Source organism: Cherax quadricarinatus, chromosome 8 (assembly GCF_038502225.1).
Source record: "Cherax quadricarinatus isolate ZL_2023a chromosome 8, ASM3850222v1, whole genome shotgun sequence".
Lineage (NCBI taxonomy): Eukaryota > Metazoa > Arthropoda > Malacostraca > Decapoda > Parastacidae > Cherax > Cherax quadricarinatus.
Window position 1 is genome coordinate 15,893,041 of NC_091299.1, and position 25,956 is coordinate 15,918,996.

Sequence of the window (25,956 nt, forward strand, 5' to 3'; positions counted from 1 at the left end):
CCAGGCCGGGAGAATACCGGCTAATCTTTAATAATAATAAGTAACTTTAAAACACTTGAAATTTTGCAAAGTTTCCTGACGTAATAGATGTGGTCATGGAGAATGTAAACAAACCGGGTGGGGTGCGCCGTATTTGAAAGACTGCTTGCTGTATAGTAAATTTTGGTCATAATTTGACATCGCCATATTAGAGGAATGCCATAAGGCGAAACGCCGTAAAGCGGAGCCCTACTGTACAGGTGAACGTGAATGAAATGTGCCAGCACCAGAGGTGGACGGTTGTGGGTCATCTGGGTTTTCATCACTAATTACGTTATTTTGGGCACTGCTTTCGGTCACGCCCTCTCTAAAACCATGAAATTCACTTTCACTGGCACTTCCATCGCTGTTGGAACTATCACTTGGGAACAGTAGACCTCCAATCCGGCGAGGAGTGAGGTACTTCTCACAGCGAGGCATGGTGAAAATGGACTACAGTGGTCCCTCGATAATCGTAGGGCTCGAGAGTCGTAAATTTCGGAAATCATAGTGATATTTTCGTAAAAACATGGGCTCACTAATCATAGATTGACTCGCGAATAGTAGTTCATCCGGAGCGTGTACGCGCACTGTGAGGTGGGACGGCCTCCCTACCCAGCCAGTCTGGCATTGTTTACCAGTGAGCGAAGGTCCCCTCACTTGCTCCTACAAAATATTTCATAATACTATTCCATTCATTTTAGTGCTTAAAAGTACTAAATAAGCTACCATGGCTCAAAGAAAGCTCCTAGTGCCAAGCCTTTGATAAAGAAGGTGAGAAATACGATTGAATTTAGGAAAAACATCATTGAACAATATGAAAGTGGCGTAAGTGTGGCTGAACTGGATAGGATGTATAACAAACCCTATACAACCATATGTTTCATCGTGGCCAAGAAAAAGGAAATCAAGGCTGCTGCTGTTGCAAAGGGGTAAATATGCTGACAAAAATGAGATCACCAGTACTCGAAGAGGTTGAGAAGTTATTATTGGTGTGGATAAACAAGAAACAATTAGCAGGAGATAGTATTATGATGTCGATTATTTGTGAAAAGGCTAGGCAGTTGCACGACGATCTGGTAAAGAAATTGCCTGCAAATAGTGGTGATGTGAGTGAATTTAAGGCCAGCAAAGGTTGGTTTGAGAGAGTTAAGAACCGTAGTGGCATATACAGTGTGGTAAGGCATGGTGAGGCTGCCAGTTCGGACCACAAAGCAGCTGAAAAATATGTGCATGAATTCAAGGAGTACATAGAGGCTGAAGGACTGAAACATGAACAAGTGTTCAATTGTGACGAAACAGGCCTCTTTTGGAAGAAAATGCCAAAGAGGACCTACATTACACAGGAGGAAAAAGCACTGCCAGGACACAAGCCTATGAAAGACAGGCTGACGCTCATGTTCTGTACTAATGCTAGTGGGGATTTCAAAGTGAAGCCGTTACTAGTGTACCATTCTGAAAATCCCAGAGTGTTCAGGAAAAACAATGTTATGAAGAGTAAATTGTGTGTGTTTTGGAAATCTAATAGTAAGGCATGGGTCACGAGGGACATTTTCGTCGAGTGGTTCAACGAAGTGTTTGGCCCTAGTGTGAAGAATTGCCTCCTGGAAAAGAAATTGGATCTCAAGTGCCTCCTAGTAATGGACAATGCACCTGCTCATCCTCCAAACTTGGATGACCTAATTTTTGAGGAGTTTGGGTTCATCACAGTAAAGTTCTTGCACCCCAGTACCACTCCTCTCCTCCAGCCCATGGACCAGCAGGTCATTGCAAACTTTTAAAAACTCTACACCAAAGCAATGTTTCAAAGGTGCTTGAATGTGACCTCAGACACTCACATGACCCTAAGAGATTTTTGGAGAGAACACTTCAGCATCCTCCATTGCATAACCCTTATAGGTACGGCTTGGGAGGGAGTGACCACCAGGACTTTGAACTCTGCTTGGAGAAAATTGTGTCGACAAGAGGGATTTTGAAGGGTTTGGGGCTGACCCTGATGAGCCTGTGTCTATTGTTAAATCTATTGTGGCACTGGGGAGTTCCATGGGGTTGGATGTGAGTTTGGAGGATGTGGAAGAGTTGGTGGAAGACCACACCGAAGAGCTCACCACTGAGGAGCTGCAAGAGCTTCAGCAGGAAGAGCAACAGATCGCAGCTCAGAATCTTGCTGCAGAGGAGGAGAAAGAGAGATGGAAGAAAGTGCCTTCTTCAGAAATTAAGGAGATTTTTGAAATGTGGGCTAAGATGGAAAGATTTATGGAGAAACATCACCCTGACAAGGCTGTTGCAAGCCATGTTGGCAACATGTACAGAGACAAAGTCTTGGCCCATTTTAGGGACGCCAGAAACAGAGCTCTCTGGACAGTTACTTTGCGAGACAGGACTCCAGTGCCTCTCAAGCTGGTCCTAGTGGCATTAAGAAACAGAGAAGAGAAGTAACCCCAGAAAAGCAATTGGTACCTGAGATGTTGATGGAAGGGGATTCCCCTTCCAAACTGTAAATAATCCAATCTCTCTCCTCCTCCAGTCTTCCATACACTAAGAAGAATCGCCAATAAGGGTAAGTGTTATGCTGTTAGTTTCATTCATCATGTGCCACTGTATTGTTTATGTACTACATCTATATTTCATGTGAAAAAATTTTTGTTTTAATACTTCTGGGTGTCAGGAACGGATTAATTGTATTTACATTATTTCTTATGGGGAAAATTGATTCGAAAATTGTAGATTTCGATAATAGTAACACCTCCAGGAACGGATTAATTACGATAAACGAGGGACCACTGTACCAAGATGGCCTTCCCACAGTGCACCACTGAGTCCAAGATTTTTTTTCACAGGGTGCACACCCACCATGCAGACCCATTCTCTCTCATGTAGGCCTACCAGCTTTCTCCCGCTTGATTTGAAGCCACTAGAATTTATGCATATAAATACGTTGGAAACATTGGCTCGTAAGATGTATATATACGACCGAAACAGTTGAAGGGTTAAGAGGAAAGTGATGCTGACCCTGAGTTTAGTGGCTTTGAGGTGGATGTGGCCATAAGTGGTCGAGGAAATATCAAAAACCTCGATAATAACCCATGTGTAACATCCTTTCAGAATGTCTTATAACGTATGCCGTAAGTATGGAGAAACAATTCTGGAACGTGTAATGCATGTTAAGCAGGTTGGCTGGGTGGCTGACTGGCTGGCTGACTCTATCTCCATCTGTCTCATTCTATGTCTATCTGTTCGTCTATCTCTGTCTCTCTGTCTCACAGGTACGCATAAATACAATTATGTATACATAGTGTAAATTACCTAGGATAACCCCAAAAAATCCAGACAGTGCTATACTGTGCAAGGATGACTGGCAAATACCGTCATCATTTGTTATACCTGTTGGTTCACAAGTGGCTCTCTCTGATTATTATTATTATTATTATTATATACTCCCATGTGTCCAAAACATTGCTGGGACTTATAAATACTTTGTATATACAGTGGACCCCCGCATAACGATCACCTCCGAATGCGACCAATTATGTAAGTATATTTATGTAAGTGCGTTTGTACGTGTATGTTTGGGGGTCTGAAATGGACTAATCTACTTCACAATATTCCTTAGGGGAACAAATTCGGTCAGTACTGGCATCTGAACATACTTCTGGAGAGAAAAAATATCGTTAACCGGGGGTCCACTGTATTTCTAGACAATAGTAAATGACCACCTGTCAATGTGTCTGTGACAATTTGAGTACAATTTCAGTACCTAATATTAGTGTCAGAACAAAGATTGGTTATGAAATGAGAAGAACTACTATAAACTGTAATTATCAGAACATAAAAAATATATAAAATAATATAAAAACGAGAAAAAAAGGTATATCGGCAAGACTTATGCAAGTGGCAGAACTCAATGTTGCTGTCAGGTAGCATCCGGTGCCAGCTTTGCGGCCTCATATCTTGGCAAGTACTGCCCCTAAAAAATTTTTTTATCCTATAACACTTGGAAAATTGTGCTATTTATTTCTATTAATTTTTTTTTTTCATAATCGGGGCGCTGTGTGAGAGAACGTATATATATGTTTGGACCATTTACGGGTTAAGTGCAAGCCTACTGGCCTCGCATGGGCCAGTAGGCTTGCTGCAGTGTTCCTTCTTTCTTATATTCTTATGAAATCGGCCTGATGACACTGGAGAACAGGAGAGTTAGGGAAGACATGATAACGACATACAAAATACTGTGAGGAATTGACAAGACAGACAGAGACAAGATGTTCCGGAGATGGGACACAGAAACAAGGGTCACAATTGGAAGTTGAAGACTCAGATGAGTCATAGGGTTGTTAGGAAGTATTTCAACAGTCATAGAGTGGTCAGGAAGTGGAATGTAGTCTAGAAAGTGACGTAGAGGAGGCAGGAACCATTAGTTTTAAGACGAGGTATTATAAAGCTCATGGAGCAGGGAGAGAGAGGACCTAGTAGTGACCAGTGAAGAGGCTGGGCCAGGAGCTGTGACTCAACCCCTGCAGCCACAAATTGGTGAGTACACACACTCTTACTCACATATTCTCTCTCACTCACACACACTTCCTCACCCTCTCTTCCTCCCCATACACACCAGACTTGTAGAACACACACATTTGTAGATTGTACTCTCTTAACACTTGTTTTTTCTAAACTATTGGAAACTCTCACTTGCAGCAGGTATTGCAAACTCGGTACATGTATGAAATCATGTGTTCTGGGACTGCAAATTGAGGGAGAGGGGTATTTGCATAATGTAGATTCTTTCACAGTGTGTTTTTGCTTAAGTGATGATGCTGAACCTATATACAGTATGTAGTTAACAGAATAGGTAGCTTTGATAGTTTTTTATAAGTTGACATTGTAGTAATAAATTATAGTTTTTATAAAATTTTGTTTTCTCTTATTTGGAGTGATATGAAAGAAATTAAACTCCTGCTCTTCTGCATTGACCCCTGAATAACAGGGAAGTGGTGCAGTGCAACTTGTGCTCGGCTCTGTTTTACTCCAAGAGGGCCTATGAGGCACACAATCACCACCATCGTGAGAGTGACATGTTTGCCGCCAATGAAGAGATGAGGTTAGAGCATGCATCTAACATTTTATTACATGCAACCTAGTATATTAATGAAAAGAAATTTTTGCACCAGACAAAATGGGTAGGACTATGTCTGGTCTGTATTTTGTCAGACCAACCTCTTTTAACCATATTAGTTTTCTTATTTTTTTATATTAGTGTTTATTTGAAGTTCTGGTAAATGATTTTTTAATTAAGGGGCATATCTGAAAATATAGAACTTACTAATTTATGCTGATAATTTCCCAAGTGGTGTTGGGTGACCATGGTTGAACATTTTTTATTATAGTTGGAATTTTTTTTTTAAATATGCTTAGGTGTGAAACAAACAACTCTTGCCTTCCAACCCTTATTACTAATGGAACATATTCACTATATGGCTAATTGTATAATTAGATCATAGGTAGTAGGAAAAAAAATATATAGCCTCTCCTCACTTACCAATGTACTCGTTTCCCGACAACTCGGAGTTACGACGGGCTCTGACGAGTCGTTATTGTATACTATATATGAGAACTTGGATCACGAACGGGCAACACAGCATCTCAGCATCAAGCATCTGAATCTCCTTCCTACAGTCCCTCAGAACATTAGCTTTCACAGTCTCCAAGACTACATATCTGTACAAATTTCCTGTTGTTTTTTCCTCTTCCAAGAGGAAAAACAACAGGAAAATGTAAAAAGTACAAAAGTTCATTGTAAAGGGGTTAGTGATGCATCTCAGCATCAAGCAGTCTCCAAGACTACATATTTCATCTATAAATTTGTACTTTATTGTGCATCCCATAGTAGAAAATAGAAGTGCAACAGCACTTGCAAGAGGAAAATGGAAGAAGTACAAAGGTTCACAGTAAAGAGGTTAGCTGGTGTGTTCGTCTGTGTTTACATTCTCGGTGTATCATGGCAGCTTAAGAAATGATTAAACTCAGTGATCAAGGTATATTGATGGTAATAATCATAATAATAATAATTGCTCTGGAGTGCTTTAAATGTCAGCTATCAAACCTATATAAAATACGTATGACATTTGAAGCACTCCAGAACGATTAGTATTTATTATATTATAAATTATTATTATAAATTATTATTCGTATATTGTTCTTTCTTTCAACACACCGGCCATATCCCACCGAGGCGGGGTGGCCCAAAAGGAAAAACGAAAGTTTTGCCTTTTAAATTTAGTAATATATACAGGAGAAGGGGTTACCAGCCCCTTGCTCCTTGTATATTGTTATTATTATAAATTATTCTTCTTACTATTATAAATTATTATTTTTTTTTTCAACAAGTCGGCCGTCTCCCACCAAGGCAGGGTGACCCAAAAAAGAAAGAAAATCCCCAAAAAGAAAATACTTTCATCATTCAACACTTTCACCACACTCACACATTATCACTGTTTTTGCAGAGGTGCTCAGAATACAACAGTTTAGAAGCATATACATATAAAGATATACAACATATCCCTCCAAACTGCCAATATCCCAAACCCCTCCTTTAAAGTGCAGGCATTGTACTTCCCATTTCCAGAACTCAAGTCTGACTATATGAAAATAAATTATTATTATAAACTATTATTATAAATTATTATTACCATTGACATACCTTGTTCACTGAGTTTAATCTTTTCTTACGATGCCATGAGACAGAGAGCATAGCATACGACTTAGAAAAAAAAATCAGGAAAAATCACGCTATTTTTGCATTTTTTTCTTATGATAAGAGTGATCTAGGAGAGTTTGCCCTGATGTAAACTCCTTTTTCTTTCATTATAGACTAGAGGTACAGATGAGAGAATGACAGCCTCTGCCCTTACCCCTCACATAATATGGCTTATATTATTCATTTTGGCATATTTATTACAGTTCTAGGGTATTTATCGTGTTTCTGATATCAATTTGGAATAAATGTGATGGGAAACCTTTTATTGTTTTCTGTAATATATATTAGTTATGCACATTAAAATAAAGTTATCAAGTTGGAGTTTGATTTTTATTTTACTATACGTATTTAATTCACCATTTGGCATCGTTACAAAGTGGGCAGAGCTACAACAGAGGGAGAAACCAGTAGTGTCTCAGTAACTGATGCTACCCCATGCTGCAAGGAGATGTGCCTTACCCCACTATAAAATATTGTATAATTATACTATTACTATCAATAAAGGTAGATAACCTTATTATTATTTTTTATAATAAAATAAAAAAGTTATCTACCTATCATATTTATTCCAGAATAATAGGTATAAATAACATAGAAGTATGATAAAGACTCCCAAATTAATAAAAACTGACATTTTGTAGAGAGGTATTGAGGGGTGGAGGGCAGGAAGGGATAAAAAAAAAAAATGACTGCAGCCATTACAGAAAATGTTAGGCGCTATGTGCCTGAAGGGTAATTATAGAAGATTACTCTTATCCTAAGCAAAAACTGAAAAAAGTGCAGTTTTCTTGAAAAAAAAAGAAAATCCCAAGTAATCAGCTATGCACGCATTTTCTGGAATATCTCGGAAGTAAGTCATTGACCTATTTCAAGTTGTATTACTGTTAATAATAAACAGATTGAAAGGAATTTCAATTTTGGGTGGTGACACTTTTGAAACGTCAGTAAGGGGTGACTCCTTGATTAGCGATGAATTCGTTTACCGATGTGGTCTTAGGAACAGAACTCCATTGGTAAGAGAGGAGAGGCTGTATACAGCCTCTCCTTGCTTAATGACTGAGTTCCGTTCCTAAGACCACATTGGTAAACAAATTTGTTGCTAAGTGAGAAGCATACTATAATGACAGTGGGTTTGTGTCAACCATCTTTGATATTGTTTTAGTGTCGCCTTTGCACCATTTATAACATTTCTGGTACATTTTCAATTTTTTTTTTTATTAACACTGGCCGATTCCCACCAAGGCAGGGTGGCCCGAAAAAGAAAAACTTTCACCATCATTCACTCCATCACTGTCTTGCCAGAAGGGTGCTTTACACTACAGTTTTTAAACTGCAACATTAACACCCCTCCTTCAGCGTGCAGGCACTGTACTTCCCATCTCCAGGACTCAAGTCCGGCCTGCCGGTTTCCCCTGAATCCCTTCATGTTACTTTGCTTACACTCCAACAGCATGTCAAGTATTAAAAACCATTTGTCTCCATTCACTCCTATCAAACACGCTCACGCATGCCCGCTGGAAGTCCAAGCCCCTCGCACACAAAACCTCCTTTACCCCCTCCCTCCAACCTTTCCTAGGCCGGCCCCTACCCCGCCTTCCTTCCACTACAGACTGATACACTCTTGAAGTCATTCTGTTTTGCTCCATTCTCTCTACATGTCCGAACCACTTCAACAACCCTTCCTCAGCCCTCTGGACAACAGTTTTGGCAATCCCGCACCTCCTCCTAACTTCCAAACTACGAATTCTCTGCATTATATTCACACCACACATTGCCCTCAGACATGACATCTCCACTGCCTCCAGCCTTCTCCTCGCTGCAACATTCATCACCAATGCTTCACACCCATATAAGAGCGTTGGTAAAACTATACTCTCATACATTCCCCTCTTTTCCTCCAAGGACAAAGTTCTTTGTCTCCACAGACTCCTAAGTGCACCACTCACTCTTTTCCCCTCATCAATTCGATGATTCACCTCATCTTTCATAGACCCATCCACTGACACGTCCACTCCCAAATATCTGAATACATTCACCTCCTCCATACTCTCTCCCTCCAATCTGATATCCAATCTTTCATCACCTAATCTTTTTGTTATCCTCATAACCTTACTCTTTCCTGTATTCACTTCTAATTTTCTTCTTTTTCATACCCTACCAAATTCATCCACCAACCTCTGCAACTTCTCTTCAGAATCTCCCAAGACCACAGTGACATCAGCAAAGAGCAACTGTGACAACTCCCACTTTGTGTGATTCTTTATCTTTTACCTCCATGCCTCTTGCCAAGACCCTCACATTTACATCTCTTACAACCCCATCTATAAATATATTAAACAACCATGGTGACATTACACATCCTTGTCTAAGGCCTACTTTTACTGGGAAATAATCTCCCTCTTTCCTACATACTCTAACTTGAGCCTCACTATGCTCGTAAAAACTCTTCACTGCTTTCAGTAACCTACCTCCTACACCATACACCTGCAACATCTGCCATATTGCCCCCCTATCCACCCTGTCATACACCTTTTCCAAATTTATAAATGCCACAAAAACCTCTTTAGCCTTATCTAAATACTGTTCACTTATATGTTTCACTGTAAACACCTGGTCCACACACCTCCTACCTTTCCTAAAGCCTCCTTGTTCATCTGCTATCCTATTCTCTGTCTTACTCTTAATTCTTTCAATAATAACTCTACCATACACTGTACCAGGTATACTCAACAGACTTATCCCCCTATAATTTTTGCACTCTCTTTTGTCCCCTTTGCCTTTATACAAAGGAACTATGCATGCTCTCTAACAAGCCCTAGGTACTTTACCCTCTAACATACATTTATTAAATAATAGCATCAACCACCCCAAAACTATATCCCTGCCTGCTTTTAACATTTCTATCTTTATCCCATCAATCCCAGCTGCCTTACCCCCTTTCATTTTACCTACTGCCTCACGAACTTCCCCCACACTCACAACTGGCTCTTCTTCACTCCTACAAGATGTTATTCCTCCTTGCCCTATACACGAAATCACAGCTTCCCTATCTTCAACATTTAACAATTCCTCAAAATATTCCCCATACCTCTAACACTCCATTTAATAACTCTCCTCTCCTATTTTTAACTGACAAATCCATTTGTTCTCTAGGCTTCCTTAACTTGTTAATCTCACTCCAAAACTTTTTCTTATTTTCAACAAAATTTGTTGATAACATCTCACCCACTCTCTCATTTGCTCTCTTTTTACATTGCTTCACCACTCTCTTTTTCTCCATATACTCTTCCCTCCTTGCATCACTTCTACTTTGTAAAAACTTCTCATATGCTAACTTTTTCTCCCTTACTACTCTCTTTACATCATCATTCCACCAATCGCTCCTCTTCCTTCCCGCACCCACTTTCCTGTAACCACAAACTTCTGCTGAACACTCTAACACTACATTTTTAAACCTACCCCATACCTCTTTGACCCCATTGCCTATGCTCTCATTAGCCCATCTATCCTCCAATAGCTGTTTATATCTTACCCTAACTGCCTCCTCTTTTAGTTTATAAACCTTCACCTCTCTCTTCCCTGATGCTCCTATTCTCCTTGTATCCCATCTACCTTTTACTCTCAGTGTATCTACAACTAAAAAGTGATCTGATATATCTGTGGCCCCTCTATAAACATGTACGTCCTGAAGTCTACTCACCAGTCTTTTATCTACCAATACATAATCCAACAAACTACTGTCATTTTGCCCTACATCATATCTTGTATACTTATTTATCCTCTTTTTCTTAAAATATGTATTACCTATAACTAAACCCCTTTCTATACAAAGTTCAATCAAAGGGCTCCCATTATCATTTACACCTGGCACCCCAAACTTACCTACCACACCCTCTAAAAGTTTCTCCTACTTTAGCATTCAGGTTCCCTACCACAATTACTCTCTCACTTGGTTCAAAGGTTCCTATACATTCACTTAACATCTCCCAAAATCTCTCTCTCTCCTCTACATTCCTCTCTTCTCCAGGTGCATACACGCTTATTATGACCCACTTTTCGCATCCAATCTTTACTTTAATCCACATTTTCAAATGTTATACATTTATGTACTATACGGTGGACCCTCGGCTATCGGCCTTACCGTTCCAGAAGGTTGGGCTAAATCCGAAAAGGCCGAAAACCAAAATAATATATCCCATAAGAATGAATGTAAATAAAATTAATCCATTCCAGACACCCAAAAATATTAACAAAAAATACATTTTTTTAACCCTTTCAGGGTTTCAGCCATACTAGTACACACCAGAGTCCATGATGCACTAGTACTCATAAATTCTAGTGCCTTCAAATCTAGTGAGAGAAAGCTGGTAGGCCTACATATGAAAGAATGGGTCTATGTGGTCAGTGTGCGCAGTATAAAAAACAATCCTGCAGCACACAGTGCGTAATGAGAAAAAATAACTTTGACCATGTTTTTGGATTAACCCTTTGACTGTTTCAGGCCCCTTTCTGAAACTGTCATTCTATGTCACTAAATTTTTGAAAAAAAAAAAATTATTTTTTCTTATGAAATGATAGAGAATCTTTTCCCGGTGGTAATGACACCAAAAGTTTGAAATTTGGTCGAAAACTCATGGAATTACGCTCCCGCGAAGTTAGCGGTCTCGGTGACATATGCGCGTCGGCGATTTCACCGACTTTGAGCCCTATTTTCAGCCAATTCCGTTGTTCCAGTTGACCAAACTCATAGCTATTTCTTTAGAACTCCATTTTATCTTATCAGCTGAGTACAAGAAACCTCCCATTTACCAATTTGGACTACCCAATATTGTGGTCAGAAATTGGCAATTTGGCCAATTTCACGCAAACTAAAAAAGATGCCAATTTCAAAATAGGATCCAGAATAAACAAGGTAGACATTCTTGGCACTAAAATAACATATCCTCTGTTCATTAGTCACATCTCTAGGCCCCTCTTATATTATTATTGCTTTCTATTTTGATTTTTTATTCATACAAAAAAAATAAAAAATTTGCTGTTATGCAGACTGCCGCATTATTGTAAAAATGGTATATATAATATCAGTGCACTAGTGAAAGAATATTAGACTCCCCAGTTGACATGTATTGGACGTGTGGTGTGATTTGTTTACTCCTGAACATTGGTAAAAATCAAACATTTCCGCTACTTTGAGCTCAGTTTCAAAGTCGTTTTCATCGTCAAAGTAATGAAAATCATCTCTATTTCTGTAACATGTTTTCCATTTTATCACCTAAGACCATGAAAACGCAAATACATCGATAAATACTATACGAAAATACACCTCAAAGTCGGCGTTTTAATCCAAGAAAACGATCAGTTTTTTTTTTCTCATTACGCACTGTGTGCTGCAGGATTTTTTTTATGTGGTGCACACTGACCACACAGACCCATTCTCTCATATGTGGGCCTACCAGCTTTCTTCCGCTTGATTTGAAGCCGCTAGAATTATTGAGTATATATACGTCTGAAACACTGGCTCGTAAGATGTATATATACGACCAAAACAGTCAAAGGGTTAAAACAGCGACTTTGCACTATATTTTTGTATGGTATTTATTGTTGCATTCTAGTTTTCCTGGTCTCATTGTATAGAATGGAAGACATATTACAGAAATTGAGATGATTTTGACTGGTTTTACAATGAAAAGTACCTTGAAATTGAGCTCAAAGTAGCAGAAATGTTCGATTTTTACCAAAGTTCAAAAGTAAACAAATCAGGCTAAGTATTACAAAAACACCAAATGGTTTTTTACATTAGGTGTTAGTAATATAAAAGTTCGGGATACAAAAATAAAGCATTAAAATAAATTTATCTTTAATATACTAATATAAAAATCAATCTTTGGTCTAGAGGTATTTAAAATATATATACATGTTACAATAATAAATTATTAGCATCTTAAAATAATAATATATATATCTATGCTAAAATAATAAATTATAAATAACATTTGTATAATAATAAATTATGATCAACTCCGTGTCTCACACGACACTTACAATGACGCTCTGTGTCCCACATGACACTTATTCACGTTGTGACACTCCTTCACAACCGTGTCCCTTGACACCCTTTTCTCTGTGTCACCAGACACTCCAGTCCTCCATGTCACACGACACCCTTTTCTCTGCATCATCCACACCCTTTCTCGACTGTGTCACACTTGACGCCCTTGTCTCTGCAACACACTCACTATCGACGCAGCGTCTTTCGAGAGGCCAGTCACATGATACTATTCAATGTACACTACAACCAGGCCATCTTCAGTGTCACAAGACACACTTTTTCTTCTCAGTGTTCCACTACGGTCCTGTAGCATATCTCAGTGTTCCACTCCATCATACTTGCTTAAGTGTCACACTACGGTCCTAGCCCAGTTCAGTGTAACACTCCAACCTTTTCTTCATGTAATGTCCTACTAAAACAGCATCAGATGACTCCGGCTCACAGTTGACCAGCGTAGGCAGTGAGTCTGCAGACATCACCGGTAGTCCTGTAAATACTCTCCAAGGCCAGTAGAAGTACACCGTAAGATGGTCTGGTGAGTACTATATACTGCCTTCAAGACCAATTGACACACCACAAGGTGGTCCGATGAATTACTAGCAGAACGCCATGCTGCAAGCTCACTGAGTGCGGCCGTCAAGTAACTGCGGCCGTCAGACTCAGTGAGCTGTGGTGAGCAGCTCTTCTAAAATCAGTAGAAGCCAGTAGAATACCAAAAGATGGGCAGGAGAATATTCTCTACTGCCAGTAGATCTATACTGTAAGGTGTTCTGGTAGTTACTGCTTGGATGCGTACCATGAGGTGTTCAGGTACTTACTGCTCTAAGGCCGGCTCAGCAGTCCCCACAATGGGTTTGATGACGTACCCAGTGGTACTGCCGGCCGGCAGGTTAACTATTTAACAGCTAGTTTGGCAGGGGGCCGTAACACTAAGCATCCAATACACGTCAACTGGTGAGTCTAATATTCTTTCACAAGTGCGCCGATATTATTTATACCATTTCTACACTAATGCAATAGTCTGCATAATAGTAAATCTTCTATTTTTTTGTGAGAATAAAAATTCAAAGTGGAAAGCAAAAAGAAATGTAAGAGGGGCCTGGGGACGTGACTGATGAACAGAGGAAATGTTATTTTAGTGCCAGGAATGTCTTTCTTGTTTATTCTGGACCCTATTTGGAAATTGGCATCTTTTGAAATTTGTGTGAAATTGGCAAAATTGCTAAATTCTGACCACTGTATTGGATAGTTGAAATCGGTAAATTGGTAGTTTCTTGTACTCATTTGATAGAAAAAACTGAGTTCTAGCGAAATAGTTATGATTTTTGTCGAAAATAGGGCTCAAAGTGGGCAAAATTGCCGATGCGTAAACATCGTCGAGACCGCTAACTTTGCGAGAGCATAATTCCTTAAGTTTTCCATCAAATTTCATACTTTTGGTGTCATTATGAAAAGGAAAGATTCTCTATCTTTTCATAAGAATTTTTTATTTTTTTTTTAAATTTGGGGGACCCTGAGAACAAGTCTCTGAGAGGGCCTGTGGACCCTGAAAGGGTTAAAGATTAACTATAGTTTTACATACACAAAACAATGAGAAAGAAATATAAAGCACTAATTTTACTAATAGATGAACATTACATACCTTTATTGTTGGCGTATTGAAGAAGGCGAGGAGGGGTGAGAGAGTTGGGGTTATTGTTTGGAAAGGAATCCCCCTCTATAAGGACTTCAGGTATCGAGTCCCTGTCTGGGGTTACTTCCCTTCTTTGTCTTCTACTGGCACTAGGACCAGCTTGAGAGTCACTGCACCCCTGTCACACAAAAAATCTGTCCAAAGAGGTCTGTTTCTAGACACTCTTAAGATTTGCCTGAAGCGGGACAAGGTTTTGTCACTGAACATGTTGCAGATATGGCTTGCTTGAGTTTGGTCAGGGTGATATATTTCTCCACAAAATTTTGCAACTCACTCCACTTTGCACACACATCTTTAATCACTGAAGAAGGCACATTCTCCCCTCTCTCTTCCTTCTCCTCTGAAGCAGTTTCCTCAGCTGTGGTTTATTGCTGTTGCAGATGAAGGTCTTGTAGCTCTTCAGCGGTTAACTCTTCCCTGTGGTCCTCCTCCAACTCTTCCACATCCTGGCCATTCACATGCAACCTCATGGACTTCCCCAAAGCCACAATACATTCCACAACAGGCAGAGAATCAACAGGGTCAGGGAGTCTTGCTCACTCACCCAGAGACACAGCCAGGCTGACTCACGAACTTGTCGGAGTGGCTGGCGAACGCGTCCAATATGGCTGATTTCAGAGTTGCCGGCCGAAATCCAGGATAGAATTTCTGCCAAAAAAGCGGCCGAAATCCGAATTGGCCGATATTCGGAACGGCTGATATCCGAGGGCCCACTGTATATTGTAATAAACAGAATAGAGGAAATCAGCTCTGATATACATTATACAGTGGAACCTCTACTTGCAAGTTTAATCTGTTCCATGACGTTGCTCTCAAGTGGATTTGCTCATTTGCAGTCAATTTTCCTCATTTAAATTAAATGAAATGCAATTAATCTGTTCCCGGCTCTCAGGAGGCTGACAGGATACTTCAATATTTCACTAATATCATCTATACGGCTTATTTATCTATCACAGTTCATCTAATATGACTTAATAAACAATATTAATAACACAGAAACATGATTATATATATACACTAGAATGAATGAAATATTACGTATGTGAGTAGTGTTAGTGGAGGCGGAGGCACAGTGGCCATTGTTGTTATTGTGTATTATAGGGCTGCCATGGTGGCCATTCCTCCTCCTGACATACCTTCCCATGCTTTTATTATAACAGAAAATGGAGTGTTTGTGAGGCAAACTCCTTTAGATTACATAGTACATAGTTTCATAAGAAAAACTAATAATAATAATAATAATAATAATACGTAAAGAAATCATTTAGTAATACAGCATTTACCTTGGAGATGGAGAAGAGATGTTGGGCACATCGGTGTATGCTGTCATTAAATAGGTCCAATGCACTAGGCATACTAGTGGCCTTCTTTGTAATAAGTATTTTATGCACGACCATTTGAAACTTTCTATGGGTGATGCACTCTTAATCCTGTGTACACTTAATTTCTACACTGTTAATGATACACTTTGTCACTTAACTGCTACAATTTTTATTTTAATGATACGTACTTCACTATTCCCTGATTTTTTTTTACTCCACGCTTGTCACACTTTCATCTGCAGAGCGTTTCAAGAAAAAACTGTCCAAGGAGGTTTGTTTCTTCCTCCCTTTCAGAATGTTTTGGAAATGACTCGTGCAAGCGTTATAAAATGGGTCCAGTGCACGACCATTTGAAACTTTCTCTGGGTGTTTCCTTTCTATAAAGCCTGATAATCTCTCCCCAGATTCCCAATATTTCCTTTATCTCACTTGTAGAGGTATACTCCTCCATATCTTCTCCTCCATGGTACGAATGTCCTGCAAAACCTCCTGATGCTGCTGCTTATATAGTTCATCTAACTCCTCCATTGTCAGCTCTTCGGAGTGCTCCTTGATGAGATTGTTCACATCTTCTTCATCCACCTCCAGGTCCATGACCTTTCCAAGGGACACAATCTCCTCCACCACTGGCTCTTCGAGTTCGAATCCTTCGAAGTCCCCTATGGACACAACCTCGGGCCACAGCTTCTTCCAAGCAGAGGTCAAGGTCCTCCTTGTAACACCCTGCCAGGCCATATTTATAATTCTGAAGCATATCACGATGTTATAGTGGTCCTTCCAGAACTCTCGAAGGGTCAAGTTTGTGTTCTCTGTCACATCAAAGCAGCGGCGGAACAGGTGCCTGGTGAAGAGTTTCTTGAAATTGGAAATCACCTGCTGGTCCATGGGATGCAGGATAGGGGTGGTGTTGGGTGGAAGGTAGAGAACCTTTATAAACTTGAACTCTTCGATTATGTCATCTGTGATGTTTGGTGGGTGAGCAGGTGCATTGTCCAGGATGAGAAGGGCTTGCAGGGGTAGGTTATTTTCCTGGAGATATTTCTTAACGGTAGGACCCTCCACATAACGTCCAGCTTTTCTTTTAGAATCTTATGCGACTTAAAGGTTCAGGGGTTTTCAGAATGATGTACCAGCAGCGGCTTGATCTTGCAGTCGCCACTCGCATTTGCGCACAGTGCAAGGGTTAACCTGTCCCTCATGAGTTTGTGGCCTGGCATCTTCTCCTCTGCAGTTAGGTAAGTCCTCCTTGGCATCTTCTTCCAGAAGAACCCTGTCTCATCACAGTTAAAGACTTGCTGAGGGATGTATTCTTCAGCTGCTATCACTTCTGCAAAAGTTTTGATAAAACTCTCAACTGCCTTCACATAAGAACTCGCTCCCTCACCATGCCTGATGACAGAGTGAATGTTGGACCTCCTTTTAAACTTTTCGAACCATCCCCGACTGGCTTTAAACGACGTTTGTGATGCCTTGTCCGTTGAAATGCCTGGGGACTTCTGCAGCAAATCAGCGTAAATGCCTCGTGCCTTCTCGCAGATGATACCCTCAGTCATGGTATCTCCGGCGAGCTCCTTCTCCCCCAACCACATAAACAGCAGTCTCTCCATCTTTTCAGTGACAGAGGTCCAGTGTTTAGACATTATTTTAATGCCCTCTGCTGGCACTATAGCCTTTATAGACTCCTTCTGCTTTAGTATTGTACATATTGTAGAAGTGGTACGTATGTATTCTTATCATAGAAGATTTACTGTTATGTAGACCACTGCGTTATTGTAATAATTGTATAAATACAGTGGTCCCTCGATAATCATAGGGCTCGAGAGTCGTAGATTTCAGAAATCATAGCGATATTTTCGTATAAACATAGGCTCGCTAATCATAGATTGACTCATGAATAGTAGGTCGTCCGGGACACGTATGCACGGTGTGAGCCGGGGCGGCCTCCCTACCCAGCCAGTCTGGCATTGTTTACCAGTGAGCGAAGGTCCCCTCACGTGCTCCTACAAAATATTTCATAGTATTCTACTCATTTTAGTGCTTGCAAGTACTAAATAAGCTACCATGGCTCCAAAGAAAGCTCCTAGTGCCAAGCCTTTGGTAAAGAAGGTGAGAAATACGATTGAATTTAAGAAAAACATCATTGAACAATGTGAAAGTGGCGTAAGTGTGGCCAAACTGGCCAGGATGTACAACAAACTCTACACAACCATATGTTCCATTGTGGCCAAGAAAAAGGAAATCAAGGATGCTGTTGTTGCAAAGGGGGTAAATATGCTGACAAAAATGAGATCACCAGTACTCAAAGAGGTTGAAAAGTTATTATTGGTGTGTATAAACAAGAAACAATTAGCAGGAGATAGTATTATGACGTCGATTATTTGTGAAAAGGCTAGGCAGTTGCACGACAATCTAGTAAAGAAACTGCCTGCAAATAGTGGTGATGTGAGTGAATTTAAGGCCAGCAAAGGTTGGTTTGAGAGAGTTAAGAACCGTAGTGGCATACACAGTGTGGTAAGTCATGGTGAGGCTGCCAGTTCGGACCACAAAGCGGCTGAAAAATATGTGCATGAATTCAAGGAGTACATAGAGGCTGAAGGACTGAAACCCGAACAAGTGTTCAATTGTGACGAAACAGGCCTCTTTTGGAAGAAAATGCCAAAGAGGACCTACATTACACAGGAGGAAAAAGCACTGCCAGGACACAAGCCTATGAAAGACAGGCTGACGCTCATGTTCTGTGCTAATGCTATTGGGGATTTCAAAGTGAAGCCATTACTAGTGTACCATTCTGAAAATCCCAGTGTGTTCAGGAAAAACAATGTTATGAAGAGTAAATTGTGTGTGTTTTGGAAATCTAATAGTAAGGCATGGGTCACGAGGGAAATTTTCGTCGAGTGGTTCAATGAAGTGTTTGGCCCTAGTGTGAAGAATTACCTCCTGGAAAAGAAATTGGATCTCAAGTGCCTCCTAGTAATGGACAATGCACCTGCTCATCCTCCAAACTTGAATGACCTAATTTTCGAGGAGTTTGGGTTCATCACAGTAAAATTCTTGCCCTTAATACCACTCCTCTCCTCCTGCCCATGGACCAGCAGGTCATTGCAAACTTTAAAAAACTCCTCTATACCAAAGCAATGTTTCAAAGGTGCTTGAATGTGACCTCAGACACTCACATGACCCTAAGAGATTTTTGGAGAGAACACTTCAGCATCCTCCATTGCATAACCCTTATAGGTACGGCTTGGGAGGGAGTGACTACCAGGACTTTGAACTCTGCTTGGAGAAAATTGTGGCCAGATTGTGTCGACAAGAGGGATTTTGAAGGGTTTGGGGCTAACCCTGATGAGCCTGTGTCTGTTGTTAAATCTATTGTGGCACTGGGGAGTTTCATGGGGTTGGATGTGAGTTTGGAGGATGTGGAAGAGTTGGTGGAAGACCACAATGAAGAGCTCACCACTGAGGAGCTGCAAGAGCTTCAGCAGGAAGAGCAACAGATCACAGCTCAGCATCTTGCTGCAGAGGAGGAGGAAGAGAGATGGCAGAAGGTGCCTTCTTCAGAAATTAAGGAGATTTTTGCAATGTGGGGTAAGATGGAAAGATTTATAGAGAAACATCACCCTGACAAGGCTGTTGCAAGCCATGTTGGCAACATGTACAGTGACAAAGTCTTGGGCCATTTTAGGGAAGTGTTAGAGACGCCAGAAACAGAGCTCTCTCCACAGTTATTTTGCGAGACAGGACTCCAGTGCCTTTCAAGCTGGTCCTAGTGGCATTAAGAAACAGAGAAGAGAAGTAACCCCAGAAAAGCAATTGGTACCTGAGGTGTTGATGGAAGGGGATTCCCCTTCCAAACCGTAAATAATCCAATCTCTCTCCTCCTCCAGTCTTCCATACACTAAGAAGAATCGCCAATAAAGGTAAGTGTTATGCTGTTAATGTTTCATTCATCATGTGCCACTGTATTGTTTATGTACTACATCTATATTTCATGTAAAAAATTTTTTGTTTTAATACTTCTGGGTGTCAGACACGGATTAATTGTATTTGCACTATTTCTTATGGGGAAAATTCATTCGAAAATCGTAGATTTCAATAATAGTAGCTCCTCCAGGAACGGATTAAATACGATAAATGAGGGACCACTGTAATGTCAACCCATTATTAGACTGGCCAGTTGGACATACATTATACAATCAAAATCATATCTATTTCTGTTGCATATCTTCCATTCTATCAAATGAGACAAAAAAAAAAAAACGAGAATACAACCATAAAAAACATACGAAAATATACCGCTAAGTGGTGGCTAATGGCAGGAAGTGAACTCCGTTATTTATGGTCCGATTTCTTTCATTTTTGGTGTATGTTAAGAAGCATCTTTCCATCATACATTGCCCAAGTTTCAATAAGATAGTCCAACATATACTCTAGAATGAATAAAATATGTCATATTATTATTATTATTATTATTATTATTATTATTATTATTATTATTATTATTACATATTATTATTATTACAATATAAATACATTGTAATTTGTAATTTTTATTCACACAAGAAAATATAAGATTTACTGTTATGCCTTATTGTAATAATTGTATAAATAATATCAATAGAAATAAGTCACTTTATCTTTTTTGGGTTATCCTAGGTTCTCTACACATATGCTGCTATGTATGGCAATCTATGTAACTGTATTTGTGTATACCTGAATAAACTTACTTACTTAACCCATTCATGACTGCATATTGGAATACAGTTGGAACAGACATATGTTTACTCTTGAACATAGCCAAAACAATCGAACATTTCTCCTACATTGAGCTCAATTTCAAGGTACTTTTCATCATGAAAGCAATCAAAATCATGTCTATTTCTGTAATATATCTTCCATTCTATCAGATGAGACCAAAAAACCGAGAATACAACCATAAAAACCATACGAAAATACCGCTAAGGGGTGGCTAATTGCTCAGAAGTGAACTCCATTATTTATGCATAGATTTCTCTCATTTTTGGTGTACATTAAGAAGCATTTTTCCATCACACATTGCCCAAGTTTCAATAAGATAGTCCAACAAACAAATGAGATACAATTCCCTAGATCAAGAGCAAGAGCCCCTCACCAGCATCAAGGAACCTGCCTTGATGTCTGCTCGCATATGGAAGCAAAAAATCGACCCATCGACTGCTCATATTTGGAAAAACTCGCATGAGGATGTGCTTGCAAGTAGAGGTTCCACTGTATAGGTATGCATACTGGTCAGAGAGCCCGTCGTAAGTCTGAGGCATTAGTAAACGAGTATGTCACTAAATAAGGAGAGGCTGTATACACTTAGTGCTAGACCATCTACATTCTCTTCATTCCTGCTTTCTGTTTAGTAGTAATTGAATACAAAAGGGGTTACTAGCCCTCTGTATACATTATACATACTGTATATATATATATGCTCTTTTGTTCACTCATTCAATCACTTACCTGTGGTTTCTTTTTGCAATATGAAAATGCCAAAAGTTTTGCTGATACAGATACTAAATTCTAGGCCTATGCCAATACCACCCAACTTATTTGACACCCACCAGTACTTATACCTTGGGACATGCTTAGTTTTGACGAAATAAGTGTTGTGTGAAATGCTCACAGAGTACCAACTGTCACACCTGTGTAATACTGCAAGTTTTCCATCAAATTTTGCATTTCGGGTGTCATTACATTCAGACAAAAGTTTCTTTACCATTTCAGAAAATTAAAGTTAATACTTTATTTTTTAAATCTCAACACTATCAGCACTGTTGATCAGCCAGGCTGTGGTACCTACATCTGACTGCATGAGCAAACACCAACAGCTTGACTGAAGTATCAGCCATGAAGTGTGGTTTAAGATTGGCTGCAGGGTGATGTTTCCTGGAACCATCTATTCAACATGTACTGTATATTGCCTCACCTTCCAAGGAAGGAAGGAATGTCATAAATTTTAATTTACGTTTAATAGAATTTTTTTTTGTTTATAAAAATAATGGATGTTATTCTAAATTGTAAAGTAATATTACCAGACATGGCCCTTAATAAAAAAGTAACGAGTAAAATCTTAATAATACAGTGGAACCTCAGCACTCAAATTTAATTGTTTCCAGAAGGCTGTTTGAGTACAGAATGAATGAATTTTTCCCAACCAATTTCTTTTTGGTTGGCTGTTATCACTAACCTTCTTATGCCCCATAACTTATTTATACAAATAATATAAAAAAAAAAAAACACCAAAAAATGCGAAGAAACACGAAATAGTTTACACTGAAGTTCTAACAGGTCGTGTTTGTTTGGTCTAGTGCCGAGCAAATGGTTGACTACCGAGCTATTTGTTTATTGAACAAAGCGTTTGAATACTGAATTGTTCGAATACAGAGCTTTTTGAGTACCAAGGTTCCACTGTATTTATAATAATTATTCAGGATACTTTATATTTTTTATATAGCTAAATATTAGTGTTGTAGGATATTCATTCTGACTAACAGTAACATATGTAATTATTTACATAATTTAAATGGAGTACTATTTTTCAACCTATTTTTTTTAATCATTAAGAGTGAATCATATTCAAACAAATTATAAGAATCATGATGTATAACATATCTTCAGTAGTTTTGAAGAATCCTTTAAATTATGACTAAAAAATGATCTTGTATCAACTTTGCAAGGTAAATACTTAAATTTGCCCATTGTTTCTATTCCAGGCAACAAGTAGTGCATAGGATAGATCAAGACTTTGATCAGCGTAGGGTTCCTTCAACTTTAGAACGTTATCTCTCTGCTTCTGCCATGAGATTGAATCGTTCTGCTACTTGGCGTAATATTCGAGCTGCGAGAAGGACTCAAGTTACAGAAAAGCCTCATTTCCCATCAGAAACATTACTGTGTAAAGACAACATACCACCCAAGATGTCATGTGCTGAAACTTCATCAAATATGGAAATAGGGAATCAGGTAGAGGCTTCCTTGGAAGTTAAATCTCCTTTGCTATCAGCAAGTGGACTGGGTATGGGTGACAGTGAAGAGATACCTAAAGGGTTTGATGAGAAACCAGAAAAGAGAACTATAGATAAAGGAGTTGATACTTTCATCCAAGATGAGAATATGTGTTGGGAGTTAGAGGAGAGAGTTGGAGCTAAAAAGAGAATAATGAATTATCCTGAAGAGGATGATTGTGATATAAGTAGCTTAGGGACTGTGAATCCAGACTCTGTCATGTCTAACCCAAGAGTCATAATTGGAGAAGGTAGCACCAGTGATACCATTTTAGGAAAGTCTGATGAACAGATAAAAGATAAAAATTATGTACAAAATGAGAATTCAGACAAGAATGAGACAAAGAGAGGACAAGGAAGCCTTTGTACTGACTTTCAGCTAGAAGGCAAGGACAGTAATGGAAGTGACACTGGAGAATTAGTGGTATGAAATATCAATGTACTAGCATAGAAATTTTGAAAATAATGATTGCATTGATGTATAGTTAAACTGTATATAATACAGCATTTCCTCTTGTCTATACAAGGATTTCCCTGACAACAATTCCTTTTCTTTGTATAAGTTTGTCTGTAAATTGAGCCTGATTTTTGAACCTGCAGCCCTTGGGTGAGCAACACACTTTAATAAGTGTATAGAAGTGTAATGGGTGGTTCAGTTTAGGCCCTGTTGTCTTGGTCGGCTAGTTTTGGTAAGTTGGTCTAGCATTGCTCCTCTTCTGTCTGGTAGTGGGCTTTGTGCTAATCTCAGGTTTTTGCTGCTTGGATTTATGGCAAATACATTTTTTTCTTTTTAGGTTCAGAATGATTTTTGTAAAATTATTGCATGCACGAATTTTCGCTTGCCTTATTCGGCAAGAAGAGCGTTGCTGTTTTTTGGTAATGATCCACTTTGCTATATAGCAGGCTTCTGTGAACTGTGCATTCAGATAGTGATGGACGGGTGACGTAATGCTCAGCCTGACAACAAACTGTTGTAGGATTGTGTATTTAGTGAGGACCAAGTGAGGCAACAGAGGGTAGGTATCTTTTGGATCCTTTGGCTACCACCAAGCTGCCCACTCATATATTCCTTACCATTAACCCTGGGTTTAATGTGTATGGTGCCTTATCTTGTTGGACACTGTGGTGAGTAGGGATATGTATCGCATATTTGGTTGTCACTTTACGTGGATGACTTCGCTATAGCTTATGCAGGCGCTGAATGTCACCTGGTAGCGGCCTCCCTTCAAGATGCAATTGATCAAGTTTCCAATTGGGCTACTTCTCATGAATTTAACCCTTAAACGGTCCAAACGTATATATGTTTGTGGTTATAGGGGGGTGGGGGCAGGAGGAAAGAGGAGTGATTGGTGGAATGATGAAGTAAAGGGTGTGATAAAAGAGAAAAAGGTAGCTTATGAGAGGTTTTTACAAAGCAGAAGTGTTATAAGAAGAGCAGAGTATATGGAGAGTAAAAGAAAGGTAAAGAGAGTGGTGAGAAAGTGCAAAAGGAGAGCAGATGATAGAGTGGGAGAGGCACTGTCAAGAAATTTTAATGAAAATAAGAAAAAATTTTGGAGTGAGTTAAACAAGTTAAGAAAGCCTAGGGAAAATATGGATTTGTCAGTTAAAAACAGAGTAGGGGAGTTAGTAGATGGGGAGATGGAGGTATTGGGTAGATGGCGAGAATATTTTGAGGAACTTTTAAATGTTAAGGAAGAAACAGAGGCAGTAATTTCATGCACTGGTCAGGGAGGTATACCATCTTTTAGGAGTGAAGAAGAGCAGAATGTAAGTGTGGGGGAGGTACGTGAGGCATTACGTAAAATGAAAGGGGGTAAAGCAGCTGGAACTGATGGGATCATGACAGAAATGTTAAAAGCAGGGGGGGATATAGTGTTGGAGTGGTTGGTACTTTTGTTTAATAAATGTATGAAAGAGGGGAAGGTACCTAGGGATTGGCGGAGAGCATGTATAGTCCCTTTATATAAAGGGAAAGGGGACAAAAGAGACTGTAAAAATTATAGAGGAATAAGCTTACTGACTATACCAGGAAAAGTGTACGGTAGGGTTATAATTGAAAGAATTAGAGGTAAGACAGAATGTAGGATTGCGGATGAGCAAGGAGGTTTCAGAGTGGGTAGGGGATGTGTAGATCAGGTGTTTACATTGAAGCATATATGTGAACAGTATTTAGATAAAGATAGGGAAGTTTTTATTGCATTTATGGATTTAGAAAAGGCATATGATAGAGTGGATAGAGGAGCAATGTGGCAGATGTTGCAAGTATATGGAATAGGTGGTAAGTTATTAAATGCTGTAAAGAGTTTTTATGAGGATAGTGAGGCTCAGGTTAGGGTGTGTAGAAGAGAGGGAGACTACTTCCCGGTAAAAGTAGGTCTTAGACAGGGATGTGTAATGTCACCATGGTTGTTTAATATATTTATAGATGGGGTTGTAAAGGAAGTAAATGCTAGGGTGTTCGGGAGAGGGGTGGGATTAAATTTTGGGGAATCAAATTCAAAATGGGAATTGACACAGTTACTTTTTGCTGATGATACTGTGCTTATGGGAGATTCTAAAGAAAAATTGCAAAGGTTAGTGGATGAGTTTGGGAATGTGTGTAAAGGTAGAAAGTTGAAAGTGAACATAGAAAAGAGTAAGGTGATGAGGGTGTCAAATGATTTAGATAAAGAAAAATTGGATATCAAATTGGGGAGGAGGAGTATGGAAGAAGTGAATGTTTTCAGATACTTGGGAGTTGACGTGTCGGCGGATGGATTTATGAAGGATGAGGTTAATCATAGAATTGATGAGGGAAAAAAGGTGAGTGGTGCATTGAGGTATATGTGGAGTCAAAAAACGTTATCTATGGAGGCAAAGAAGGGAATGTATGAAAGTATAGTAGTACCAACACTCTTATATGGGTGTGAAGCTTGGGTGGTAAATGCAGCAGCGAGGAGACGGTTGGAGGCAGTGGAGATGTCCTGTTTAAGGGCAATGTGTGGTGTAAATATTATGCAGAAAATTCGGAGTGTGGAAATTAGGAGAAGGTGTGGAGTTAATAAAAGCATTAGTCAGAGGGCAGAAGAGGGGTTGTTGAGGTGGTTTGGTCATTT

General features: G+C 39.4%; 1 protein-coding gene across 4 annotated transcripts in view; it reads left to right on the forward strand.

The window, feature by feature from the left end:
• The window catches only part of LOC128685385 (zinc finger protein 549), a 185,965-nt gene extending 160,697 nt beyond the window's left edge, over positions 1-25,268 (forward strand). Inside the window, exons 6-7 of one of the 4 annotated variants that reach the window (XM_053771899.2) lie at positions 5,000-5,113; positions 22,568-25,267. In XM_053771899.2, the coding sequence (XP_053627874.1) occupies positions 5,000-5,113; positions 22,568-23,288 (835 nt within the window). In that variant the 3' untranslated portion in view covers positions 23,289-25,267. Of the gene's footprint in view, positions 1-4,999; positions 5,114-22,567 lie in introns of all 4 variants that reach the window. The other 3 variants (XM_070082901.1, XM_070082902.1, XM_053771900.2) reach the window with 3 other exon arrangements.
• Positions 25,269-25,956: the final 688 nt, after the last annotated feature.